Source organism: Ceratotherium simum, chromosome 7 (genome assembly GCF_057802395.1).
Source record: "Ceratotherium simum simum isolate JZ-2026a chromosome 7, ASM5780239v1, whole genome shotgun sequence".
NCBI classification, from domain to species: Eukaryota; Metazoa; Chordata; class Mammalia; order Perissodactyla; family Rhinocerotidae; genus Ceratotherium; species Ceratotherium simum.
This window is the reverse complement of record NC_141906.1, coordinates 34,792,357-34,805,802: the sequence shown is the minus strand read 5'-3', so window position 1 is coordinate 34,805,802 and position 13,446 is coordinate 34,792,357. Positions and strand designations below refer to the sequence as shown.

At 45.7% G+C, this 13,446-nt stretch overlaps 1 protein-coding gene across 1 annotated transcript in view; it reads left to right on the top strand.

The window, feature by feature from the left end:
• Positions 1-13,446, top strand: part of TENM4 (teneurin transmembrane protein 4) — a 404,318-nt gene that overhangs the window by 298,234 nt on the left and 92,638 nt on the right. Inside the window, exon 15 of the mRNA XM_014790360.2 lies at positions 2,340-2,486. Coding sequence (XP_014645846.2) covers positions 2,340-2,486 — 147 coding nt within the window. The remainder of the gene's footprint in view (positions 1-2,339; positions 2,487-13,446) is intronic.

The following is a 13,446-nucleotide window of genomic DNA, read 5'->3' as shown; positions in this document are numbered from 1 at the left end:
TGCTCTCTACTCAAAATAGAAGGTGCAGGTAAGTAAAAGATTCAAATATTGTGTTCAAGCTGTATGTCAGGCTTTGTGCATCACACATACATTATCTTATTTAATCCTCCCAACAACCTCATTTTATAAGTAGACTGTGGCTCAAAGAAATTAAATAAAACATCTGGATCATACAGCCGCTGAGTGGCAGAGGCAGCCTTTGATCTGGCTCTCAAACTTGTGCTCTTACACAGGAGATGTTCTTTGCATCTTACAAGAGGCTACATCTTGGAGCAAGAGAAAGCAGTCTACTACCATTCTTACCCATTAGGCCCTACTTCCTCTAAGGCTGATTTCAAATACAGATGAGGTTTAATTGAAAGGAAGTCCCAGCCAATGGACAACAATGTAAATGGGACTAATCGGGGAAAGAGGGCATCTGTAATTGTTTCATTCAGGAGGGGTGGCTGATGTTGGCTACCAGGTCAGAAGGCCTGGGTGTTCACCTGCACTTCACAGCACTGCTCCTGCGCTTCAACAACTGCTTTCTCAGTCACTTTTGGGCTGTCCACGCTAGTGGCTTCCCACCTTTCCCAACAGGCTTCTGCTGTGCCAAGACCACATAGTCTACATTTGCTTCTAAACTTCTGGAGAAATCCCTCCTAGGCTTGGAGTAGGCACTCAATAAATGTTTCTTCCTTTGAATGGAAAACACGGTGGCCAGATTGATTGACAGGTTGCTGTGTTGAACATCTCAAATATAAATGAACTTGTTCTTTTCTTTTACTTTTTAATAGCAGTCAACTATCAAAAGTCCTTGAAATACTAAAGTTTTAGATTCTAATTGATCAGCCATTTGGTGAGTGCCTACCTCGGCCTAGGTCTTATACTGGGCAGCTACATTCACATTTGTCCTATTTCAGAATAATGGGTCAATTCTCAGTTATTTCATAGCAGAAAATTCTCTCTGTAGCCATATTTGTAGCAGTTTGCTGCTCATGATAATAAAACAAATTAAGCTTTATAGACGACAGAGTGCTTTCACATCCGTGTGTTTCCCTGAGACTGAGCAGGGGCAGAGAGAAGACACAGAAGGCAGGCCAGTGAGTGGTGTTTTTTGATAGCCCCTCTGAGAAAGCGGTCGGCAGGTTTGTTAAAATGAGGGCTCGAATGGAAACCAGGTGGCAAAATAGAAGCCGAAGTGAACCGTGTAACTTAACAGATTCTCAGACATAGATTTCTGCGCCACAAACTCAGAGAGAGGGGTTTAAAAAGGTGGTAGTGAAAAACCTGTAAATCCCTTGACTGGTAATAACAACTCCCCACCGCATGATCATGGTCAAAGCAGAACCGAGGCAGAGTCTAAATATTGCCTGACCCTTCTGGATTAAATCATCCACAGCCTCTCAGACAGTTGGCCACGCCTGTGCTGGGTTCCCACCATATTTTGTACATCTCCCTTAGGGCATTGAGCAGTGAAATATTTTGCTTACACAGATCTATCTCCTTTGTTAGGCTACATGCTGCTCAAGAATAAGAACTAGGTCTTATTCATCTCCGTGCCTCCAGTGCCTGCCCAAAGAAGGTGCTTAGTAAATAACAGACAGGCAGACAGATGTACAGATGAACAAAATTAGGGAAGGGCAGCCTGCCCATGCCTGCATTTGCAATTGCAGACAACCTAGTTAGTTTCTCTCATGGCCATCATCGGGGCTTCTCTGGGTGCAGAGCCCTCTTCTTAGTGGCTGTAGATAAGATGGGAAGAAAAAGATCCAAGGACTTCCTCAAAGCGAAGACAGTTGTTTAGGAGAAAATAGGATAAAATAAATGAAAAGCCTAAGATCCAATACAGTTGACCTAGTAACAAGAGCTGGAAAAAGTTCAGCCCTTCAGAATGAGACCCAAAAGTGCTGCAGGGACATGAGGAGCAAACAGAGAGATGATTCCTTTTTTCCAAACAGCCACCATAGACAGGAAAAACGCACAAGAGTGAACAGGGAGCAAGGATCAGGCAAAAACCTCCATTGGTCAGATCCTGACGGGCCTGCATCCACTGACTGGCTCTAGAATCCCAATCACTTATGAAAGAGGGGGTTTTAGATGCAGAAGGTGTGGGTTTCAGACCTATCCCTGCCACTTCCTGACTGTGCAGCCTTAAGGAGTCCTTCTACCTCTGCGTCTCAGTTGCCTTCTCGGGGAAGTGGCAGTTCCTAATGATACCGGCCTCCCTGGGTGCTGAGGGCATCAACATGCTGATGGATGTGAAAGCATTTTGTAAGTTGGCAGATGGAGTGTGAGTGTGTGTGACGGCAGTTGGCTGTGGACGAGCAGACCTCAATTCTGTGTGCTTTGCCTTGCAGAGGGTTGCCCTGGGTTGTGCAATGGCAACGGCAGATGTACCTTGGACCTGAATGGGTGGCACTGCGTCTGTCAGCTGGGCTGGAGAGGAGCTGGCTGTGACACGTCCATGGAAACTGCCTGTGGTGACAGCAAGGACAACGATGGAGGTAGGGCTCTGGCACCTATGGGCCCCATGCAGCTCCAGGGGGTTGGGAGGCAGAGGGGGGAGGGTGGGCATTACTGAGTCAACAGGCCGCCAACACACCAGCTGTCCAGTCAAGGAGGCCTGCAGGGTAGACATAAAGCCGCACATGTGCTCTAAGGAATGAGTGCATATCGCTAGTTGTTCCATTTGAATTGATTAAAATTAACTAATGTAAATAAAATTAATTACCATCCGACCGCAAATGCAGAGGAGAAGGCATATGGAAGAAAGAATTTTCTAACAATTCAATAGTGGAGTGAGTTGCCCAGCAAAGTTATGAGATCCCTGGAAATGGACAAGAAGAAGCCATCCAATTCTGCATCACAGAAAGTGGCGGAAAGGATGCTTCTCCAGGGAAAGGAGGTTGAGTTACCTTTGGCCAAGGTCCCTTCTCTTCTGAATCTGGTGGTAACCCTCACCAAGAACACTGGGTACCACCTTTGCCCCCACACTCTCTGTCCCTGTGGGTTTGTAATACGGTTTGTAATTTGTCTTTGCTGTTGGATTTTTTTCAAGTGCTGGACAATCAAAACCCTAAGGAAGGGAGGCCTAGTTTTATGGAACATTTATTAGCTGAGAGTGAAGAGACCAGGGTTCTAATCCCAATTCTGTCTTGGACTCTCTATGTATCCTTAAGCAAGCTACTTGATGCCTCTGGGCCTCACGCTCTCTAGTTATAAAATGGGGCAGTTGGATCATGAGGACCATCCCAGTCCTTATATTATTCCCAGCATTAGCCTTCATCTTTCTGTTGCATAAACTTGGATGAATACAACCATAATGTGCTCTACGTTTCCACTTGGAAGATGGGTTGATGGTTCCTGACTCTACCAATCTCAGGAGGTTATCAGGAGAATAAAAAGATAGAGATATGAAAAAAATTGAAACAGTTAACCTTCCTTTCTAACATGACCTAACAGTTGGCCTAGTCCAAATGTGTTTATGCCACTCCCTCCTGTTTACACCAAGGGACTTTCTAGTATGCTGCACAGGGTAGGAAATCAACAGGCCAGAAACTCAATGTTGCAGCCTGTGGGGATTTTCAACTGAGACCGACTCTACAATCTCAAAGCAGCATGAGGATTCCAAGTCCGCGTGTGTGCTATTGTGATTGCTCTGGTTCATTTGCCTTGAGTTGGCTCCAGCAACCTGGAAAAAGCTGTTTGAGACCACTGGTCTTTGTCTGAGCCAGCTTTCAGTCCTTCTCCCTGCTGCCTGCACCCAGGAAGCGGTCAGGCCTGTGCACTCAGGCCTGGGCTCAGGGAAGTAATTGTTAACAAGGAGCTGGGGTTGGGCCTTGGTAGCCAGGCAGAGTCCACATTCTCCTCCGAGGATCTCATGGGCTTAAAATGTTCCTTAATCAATCGGAAACTTGGGAAGTTCATTAAGTCTTATGATCCAGAAATATCCAGAGTTCCTATTATGGGGCCTACCCCTAGAGGAGGCACAGAGATGAATAAGTCCTATCCCTGCACTCCAGAAACTCAAATGAGGGAGAAAGTTAAGTGCTGATGGAAGGTGATAAGTGCTGTTGTAGAGTTATATGTTGGTGGTTGTGGGAGTAGGAAAACAATTCATCAAGAAGGTGATACTTGAGTAGGTAGGTGTTCCCTGGAAGAAAAAGGGCTTTCCACTTAGAGAGATCATCATGGGCAAAAGCAGGGCAAAGCAGGGAAGGGTGCCAAGTATCCCTGTCTTCAGGCAAGAAAAAGTGCAGTAATATTGCTCTTCATAGGGAAGAGATGTAAGCCTAAATTATCCACATAATTTCCTCAGCATTCCCCTTCACTTTGCCTGTGTAGACGCAATTCCGATGACCAACAGTAAATTCATGTAATGGAAGAGAAGGAGAGAGGAGCTGCACCAGGAATTTATTTCCTTCTCAAAAATCCAGGTTGTGGCGAAAGTCTTCAAACAGCTGTTGAACATCTGGGCAGCAGAACAACTGAATGTCCTTGAGAAATGTGGGGAGAGGGTGCACTCCCCCCAACACACAGACAAGGTTATAAAACAAGTTTCATTTATTCACTCACATGAAACACAATACCAGTGTGTCCTCTGTTTACCATCCTTCAGAGTCAGGCCTCCCAGTGCTAGAACTCACTGGTGTTTACATGGGGTGTGGACACACAAGAGCCTGAAGCCCCACAGCTTTGGTGGGAGAGCTTCTTGTCACAGGAAACAGGGCTGATCCAGACCTCCAGGGAATGGACCTCCTCCAGCTGCTCTTAGAGATGAACCAGCAGGAACTAGAAAAGAACAATCAAAAAATCCCCAATTGTAGGAGAGTATACCTCTTACATTTATGGAGCATGTTATGGACTGAAATGAACTTTTACATCATTTTAGCACAGTATGTATATACAATAGCACCGTAACCTGAAGTCATTCACTCACTTGACAAACGTTAACTGTGTCTACTCTGTGTTGGTCCCTGTCCTGGGTTTTGGGGCTTCAGAGATGAATAAGACACAGTCCTGACCCTTATGAAGTGCGCAATCTGGAGGGAGGGAGAAACAGTGTGCAATTGCAATGCAGTGGGATAATTGCTGTGATGGAGGAGCATTCACTCATTCAGCTGATATTATCGAATGCCTGGGTGCCCTGCTGGGAACGGTGCTATGGTCCCTGTCCCATGCACTTCCAGTCTAGCCAGGAAGACATCCCATGGGTCATCAAGATTAAGAAGACAGCTACCTGGGAGACCAGATTGTTGAGAGAGCTTGGCCTTGGGTTCTCAACCGTGAAATGAGGAAACGTCTCACCTCAGGGCCCTCTCAGTTTGCTGGGCTCTCCACCCATTGGGGGAGCCAAGGGGAAGGTACGGAGGGTCCCTGCTTTGCAGGGTAGCACCGATGAAACCACCATAAGGGGTAGACTGTCCCCAAGTGCTGGAGGGGGCAAGGCTATTCTCACTGGCCTTTCTGTCACTCTGGGTCTTGGCCAAATGGGGACAGTTTCAGTGGAGGGAGAAACAGAGCAGGCTATTCAAGGCAACACAAGAGTGAACCATGTTTAGCACTTGGCCTTTTTCAGTTCAGTCATGAACACATTTGTTGGGCTCCTGCTGTCTGCGGGGCACCATGCTCCTTTCTGAGGGGATATAAAGACCAAGAAACGTGGCTCAGTCTTTCTCTCTCAGGAAGCTCACAGTCATTTGGAAGAAACTGTTATCCAAACAACTAAATCTAATGGAGGCAGAATGAAATAAGTGCCTTTATTCCAGCCAGGAAGTGGGACACAGCATAATCCCAGATAAATAAGTCAAGGTGGAGGGAAAAATTGTTAGAGTCTAGCTGAATGATGATTGTTCTTGGCTGATGTGACTCAGGGGCTTGGAAAAGGAATTAGCAGAGTTTAATATCGAGTAACAGGACTGGGAGAGACAGAGAACATCGACTTCAGCTCGCTCCTTCTACTCCCCTGCATGTTACAGACAGGGAAACTGGAGCCCAGAAAGGGGATGTGACATCACACACGTCACGGTCACACAGAAAGTCGTTAACACGACCTGGACTAGAACCCAAGACTCTTGAGCCATTGCACGTGGCCTTGTGAACCTAGGGCACTCCACATCTCCTGGTGATTTATCCTCCTCCCAGAAATGTAGTGTGAGCCCTTACTTGAATTTAAATAGGCAACAACTGTACCACAAAGCCAACCAGAGGATGAGAATGATAACTTGTATGTCATTTTACAGTTTGCCCATCCCCCCACCAAGACTGAGAGGCATGTGCTATTATCATTCCCTTACTATTTCCTTATGGCAAGGAAACTGGGGCTTACTGAGCACAAGTGTTTTGCCCAGGTCAGACAGCTGGCGGGTGGCAGACACTACCACGGTCCATGAGATCTGGCCACATTGGAGCTTTTCAGTGTGCCCAGACCTCAGACTTGTGGCGCCATCGTAACCCAACTGTGACTCTTCAAGTTATCTGAGAACTGCTAGTTTCTCTTCTTTCCCAATTTGCTAGGCTTAAAGCAATCCTTTCCAAATTGAACTTGAATTTCAAGCTTCATTAAGAATGCTGTTGCAGTGTTTTTAAAGTATGAGGCAAAAAAAAAGTTACATGATGTGGCTGAGTTGGGTTTAGCTTTATTGGTTTGTTTTTGTTTTCATTTATGGTTGTTGTCTAGATTTCAAAACAGGAAACAGATCCCGAATGTGACTCAGTGACTCCCAGTCTCCTGATCCTCTGTCAGGGCTGCCCAGTCCATCTGGCATGCCTCCACATTTCACCCAGAGCACTGGTTGGTGAGAGGGACCAGCAAGGCAGGCAGGCACTAAGGCCCTGACTCACCACTCAATGTGAATTCCTCTGTGTGCCCCACTTGATGAAGAAGATGTGCCCTATTCATATAGTACACTTTATGAAGTGCTGTCACATGCATCTTCTCATTTGTTGCACACTGACCCTCTTTTGGGGATGTTCATTTCATGCCCATTTCAGAGAAGGTGAAACTGTGGCCCAAAGATGCTAAGTGACTGTAAAATGAGAATAATAATGCCTACCTTCAGGGTTGCCATGAAGATTACAGGTGATGTATTTACAGTGCCTGAGAGGCAACATAGCACAGTGATTAAAAGTACAGGATCTATACCCAGATTGTCTGGATTCAAATCCTGGCTCTCCCATTGCTGGCTGCATGACCTTGAGTGAGTTATTCAACTTCTCTAAGCCTCAGTTCATCACCTGCAAATATCGGTTCTCTTTCTCCTACTCCTTTCCACCTGTAATCACAGAAGCGTGATGTTTACTGTAAAATAAATATATATTCATATATAAATAATTATTTTTAAAAATTGGAATTCTGCTTTCTATGAAATTTTATACTCTACTTTTTTCACTTACAATTATAATGTATTTCTCCGTATAATAATGTATTTTGACCTTTTTTGTCTCTTGATTAAAATTTGTATTCCAAACTGATACATGCTCGTTGCTAGAAGGAAAAAAATTCCAATGTACATAAAGGAAAATAATAGCCGTTGTTAGGAGAGCATCCGTAAGTGCCAGGGATGGTGCTAGACACTCTGAGTATATGTCTCTAGCCCTTCACAACGAACTTGCAAGGCAGACATGTACATGCAGGGAAACTGAGGCTTAGTGGGTTGAGGTAGTTTGCCCAAAGTCACACAGTGGATCAATGGGAGAGCTAGGATTAGAGTGGAACCTGTATTTAAAGAAGAAGCCAGAATAAAAAATTCACTGAAATTTAAACAACCAGATCCCTTTTGATAAAGAGTCTTTGAGCAGCTTCAAAGTGTAATAATCTCTTTAGGCGCCATTGACCCCATGAAAAACAACCATGGATTGCAATACAGATATTAATAGATGCAACCTGGAAGGAGAAGTTTCAGGAAAACTGACAACAAAGCTCCCTGTGCTCCTTCCTCCTGCCCATCCCCCATTGCTGGAATGGAGAATTCACATAAAGCCATAGAATTTGGTCACCCTTCAGACTATCTCTAAACCATGTTTCTTGTGATAAGAGACCAGAGAGAAACTGACCTTTAAAAATCTTGTATTCCAAGGGGCAGATAAAGATTTTGCAAGCCTTTCAAAGAAGGCACAGAATTTATCATAGCAAATGACAAAAACTTCTCCCAGATGTGTGCAGGAGGGGAGGCACATTCCACCCTCCACCTCCGGGGCCTTCCCAGATGCTGCTCACAGTCTGCTGTAAAACAGTTCTGTGGCCAGACTGCAGACAACAGCAAGACGAGACTGGCTGATGGGCTGTCAAGCCAGGGGAGGAGTTAAGCTGCAGAGAGATAGATAGACTTGTTATACACTGACCACAGGACCATCAGTTTAAGTAACCATGCAAACAAACTGATGCAGAGTTTACTAGTCCACAGATTTCCCAAACCGGACCCTAGCTCTGTTCTCCTTTTGGTTTATTCTCGTTCATCCTTCTAGTTTTATTTTTAAGCATTTTCTCTTCCAGGAGATATTCCAGCCCTCAGCCTGAGTTCGGTTCCCACCTTTGGGCTTCCACAGCCCCCCTGCTTCCTTCTTTCCCGGTTCTCTGTTGTCTTGTCTGACCCCCAACACTGAATCCTTTAGAGGCGGTGACTCTGTTTTCTTGCTGTCTGTCCAATGCCTAGTACCGGGCCTGCCAGCCGCGTGACAGGTGCTGAATGAACACACAGGCCTGTCCCCTGTGCCTCCTTTCTAAGGAGAGGAACAAGCCGTGGAATCACACCCCATGGCTCTCGATGGGCCCTGCCAAACTGATTGAGCTGTTTGATTGAGATCTTCACATAATCATTTCATTAAACAAATATGACGCTCACTGTGTGCAAGGCACTGTGCTATGCATTTGGGATACAGAAATGAACAAGTCGCTTCCTGCTCTCTGTGGAGGGGGCACAGGGCTGGGGGAACCAGAATGTCCAAAGCATTGATAGAGAACGAGATGTAGACTGTGGAAGAGTGCCTGGATTTGGATAAAGATAAGGGACCAAATTCCCAACTCTGCCACCGCCCTAGCACTATGACGTTGGGTAAATCAACTAACCTGAGCCATGTCCTCATTTGTAAAGGTGAGAAGGCTGAGCCACCACCTCCGATAGAATTCTCATGCACACTTTTCACTTTCTGTGCAAGTTTCAGCAGGCCAGCCACCACAGGAGATGGGCCTGTGGCATAGAAAGGTCAGGAGGTAGCTGTCCAGCAGGTTAGCAGCCAGAGGCTGCCCCAATCTACCCCCCACCTAACTGATTAGGACGCTAATCAGTCAGGGAGGGAGATGAGTCCCCCAAGGTCCCACCACTCACTGGCAGCTGTTAAGATCACAAAACAAACAGAAAGCCACTGCTAGTCAGGACTGTGACTGATGGCAGAGGACTTCACCCATTCCTGTGCCCTAGCACCTGTCTGCAGAGGGGACTTCAGGGAACAGCCGCAGGCCTGGGAAGGACACCAGAACTTCTTTCGCTCACTCAATCTTTACAACCCAGGAACCTTTCAGCAGTCCTGAGAGGCTGGCAGAGCTTATTATTCTGGTTTCACAGGAATAAATTGTATCTCAGACACATGAAGGGATGTGCCCAAGGTCTCAGGACTAGAGAGTGACAGACCCAGGGAAGGAACTGGGTCTTCAGGCTTCTAGCCTGGATTTTTTTCTCCCACATACCCCTGTCCCTAGCTCTCAAGGTCACCCACCAGCAGGAGGAGGGATGCAAGAGGAAATGGCATGGCCCTCATCTAGTCGGTGGCACATACATGGAACTGTTAGCAGAAGCCAGTGGTCCATGCACAGTGCAGCATTTCAGCACTGGGGGGCTTCAACTTCAAGGGTCACAAGTACATGAACCACTTTGAAATGTTCGTTTAGTTCTCAGACACCTGGCCCCTTTTGTCTATTTTCTTCCTCACTTCCTTCCTTCTTCTTCCCTTTCTTCCTTCTTTCTTTCCTCCCTCCCTTCCTTTCTTTTATCTTTCTTTTCAATCTCTGTTCTGCCTTTTTTCTGGCCATTTCATTCTCCCTTTCCATTGCCCCCCACCAGAGGCCTAAGCTGGGTATGACATTGCCGCCCGCTCCAGGCCTCCAGGAGTCTGAATGGCCTCTGACGTTTTCTTCAGCCCCTCTTCACTTTCACCATGTAAGGAGAGAAAGGAGGCCCCCAGAACTGCAAGGAAAAAGGCAATTTCTGGGGAAAAAAATGTTCTTTCCCAAAAGTTGGGGTTTAGAGGTAAGGAGGGTTTTATTGAAAATTTGAAGGAAGTAAAGGAAAATCCTATTTTCCTGGTGGTTTTTTTTTTTTTTTCCTGCTGCCATAATGAAGGTCTCTCAATGAGAGTAGCAAATATATGAAACATGGACATTTTATAAGTCAACCAGCCTGTGTGTTGTGTGTCACTTAATATACAATTAAGTGAACTATAAAGTGCTTAGAAAATGTAAATCTTTCCAAACTAGCCAAAACCAGAGAATCCCAAAAACCATACATTGATGTGTTTCTAGTCTACCCCAAAATTTACTTTTCTGTCCCCAAAGCATACTTTTTCCTCTCACTACAACTCTTCTAAAATTTGTCATCTATGCCTACGAAAATGGAACTGTGGAGGAGTCTCTCTTACTGTAGAGCAGCCATCTGCCCTGTTTCAGGCTGCCATATGCTGCATTTGAAAATATAGAGACATTTGCCTGAAAGCTGATCTTGTAAACTGAGCCTTTGATAAGAATTTTGTGGGCCCTACTCATTTCTAAAATATGCATCTCATTTAAATATGATTGTCTCTATTAGTGGAGGTTTAGCCCAGATTTACTACCTAACAAATATTTGCTGAATGAATGATTAAGAAGCGTCAACATAGGAAGGTGTAGGCAGACAGAATTCTTGGCCTGGTATTACTCACTCTGACCTGTGAAGCACACAGTAACAGTCCCACAGTCCCCGGGTCTCTCATAAGAGCACTGTTTGTGTGATATCCCCATTTCAGAGGACACCAACCTTCCCGTCCCCTGAGGTCTCTCCTTCCCTAACTTGCAGGTGTGTCTCTACGGCTGTGTTTACCTAATTCAAGTCTCCAAAGCCAGACTGCATCCAGAAGGGGCTGCCCTGAAACGTGTGCATAAGGAGGGGGCCAGGGCGGGGCCAAGTGGCAGGTCTGTTAGCAGGATGCCTGTTCAAGGGAAGCTCCCGGCCAGGAGCTCATAGTGACTATTAGTGATCAAGCACTTTCTCAGGTGCTGGCTGACATGCTGAGTGCTTCACATCCATGATCTCACCTAATCCTCCCAGCATCTCTATGAGGTGGTCTGAATGCTCATTTTAGAGATGGGCGAACGGAAGCTCAGAGCCCTTGCAAAGACTCATTTCCAGCAGAATGGCCAACTAAATCATTACAAAGGCCCTCTGACCACAAGAAACAACAATTTGTTTTTAAAAGTCATTGCTGAATTTGTTTTTTAAAACAAAAGGAAAAGTGGGGCAGAGGAGAGCCCCAGATCCCAGAATCAAGGATGAAGCTGAAAGCTAGAGCAGTAGGCACTGGGATCCTGGAATGAGTTAGCCCCTGATCTCTAGGAGCCCATTGTCTGGGAAGGGAGACAGAGAGAAAATAAAAATTACAACATGGGGAGATGAGCATTGTGATGGAGGTCACCCGGGGTGCTGGAAGAGCACGGAAGAGTAGTATTTCAGCAAGGCTCATAAATTCATGTTTTCCACTTAAGAAATAGTTCCTCAAAGTCTCTTCAGAACTCAAAGAACCTTTCATACTTCAGAGAGAACTGAGCTCACATTCCGCGTCAGCTTCTTCACTGACTGACTCTGCGACCTTGACCAAGTTACTTTACCATTTTGAGCTGCTGGTTCCTTCTCTCTGAAATGAGGGCGATGGTGATGACAGTGGCTACTTCATAGAGTTGGGACAATTCAATGACACATTCCTTGAAAACATTGCTTGTAAAGCACTTAGCAGAATGCTTGGCGCTCAAGAAGTGGCAGCTGTGATCATCATCATCATCATCATTTAATATAAATATTAATAATAGTAACAATAATTCCTGGCTAACCTTACCCCAGGACTAGAGAACAGGGAGCAGTTCTTCCAAGGCGCTGCAGAGCAGAGTGTTTGTAAAGAGGTAAAAGACTGACTTCCAGGGACTGTTTCGGTGGTAAACAAGAGCAGGCAAGAGCTAATAAAATTTCAAATTAGCCATGACTTTTCATGGCCCTTCAATTGTGCTAGCTGATTTAATGGTCAACGTCCCTGCTCACTGGGATTGAATAATGGGGCATTTCTGCAGAGTTATGGATGCGGCAGCTGAATCTGTCATGCTAACATCAATAGCAGAATGCAAATAACCCTCAGCTTGGGCTGTAATTATGTGTTTAAGCAATGTCTGACAGGGGCAGCGTGAGAATGTGTGATGGAGCCCGCCGACTGCAGGAGAAGACAGGTGCTCTGCTAGGCAGTGAGTTGGTGTATCTGGGGGCTGGGGCAGGAGCCACAAGTTAGGACCCACGACAGTGCTGGGGTGAGGGGAGGCCTTTACTCCACATCTCAGGATGAATCCGGCAGGTGAGCAGACAAAGGACAAATGGCCCTTCACTTTAGTGAGCCATGTTCTAGGTTCAGGGTCAGGAAGGGGAACTACCCTTATTAAATACTTACCATGTGTCAGGTACCCTGCTAAATTTGGGTACGTATACTATGTTTTTTATTTATATGACACTTACTGTTATAATTCCCTTCTAAGAGATGTGGGAAACTGAGGCCAGAGAGTTTAAGTGACTTGCCCAAGGTCACACAGTAGTAAGTTGCAGAGCCGGGATTTGACCCCAGACAGTCTGGCTCTGGAGTCCATACTCTTTACCACTGTGCTGCCCTCAAGGAGGCTACAAGGTCTTGGACATCATGCAGAAGTGGGCAAGAAAGACAAGGGATTTTTGTCCCTAATTTACTAAGGAAAAAAACTGGGTTTCAGGGAGGTCAGGTAGCTTGCCTGAGGCTGCAACACCTCTGTGGCTAGTAAGGAGGCTTAGGGGTACTGCCTGTGTGAGTGGGGCACCCAGTCCAGCCAGTGCATCTGTAGTACTCTGGTGAGCAGCATCTATATTGTAAACCCATGGAGATGGAAGTGAGGGAGCTATGTCAGTGATGAGACTGGGGCTTAGAGAGATTAAGTACAGGAACTCATCCAGGGTCATTCTTAGTCGCAGTTCTGGGACTTGAACTTCAGGCTCTGAGCCTCATGATCCTCCCCCTATACCACACTATTTAATTGAAATTGAATGAAGATAATGGTTTTCTGGCTTTTATGGACTGTCATTTGGTCTCATCCCCTGATTCATTTGTTAATTAATTCATTCAATTTTCATTCATTTATTTAACAGTCATGTTTTAAACACCTATACTAAGTGCTGGGGATACAACAGAGATAACCAGAACAGGGTCTGTGCC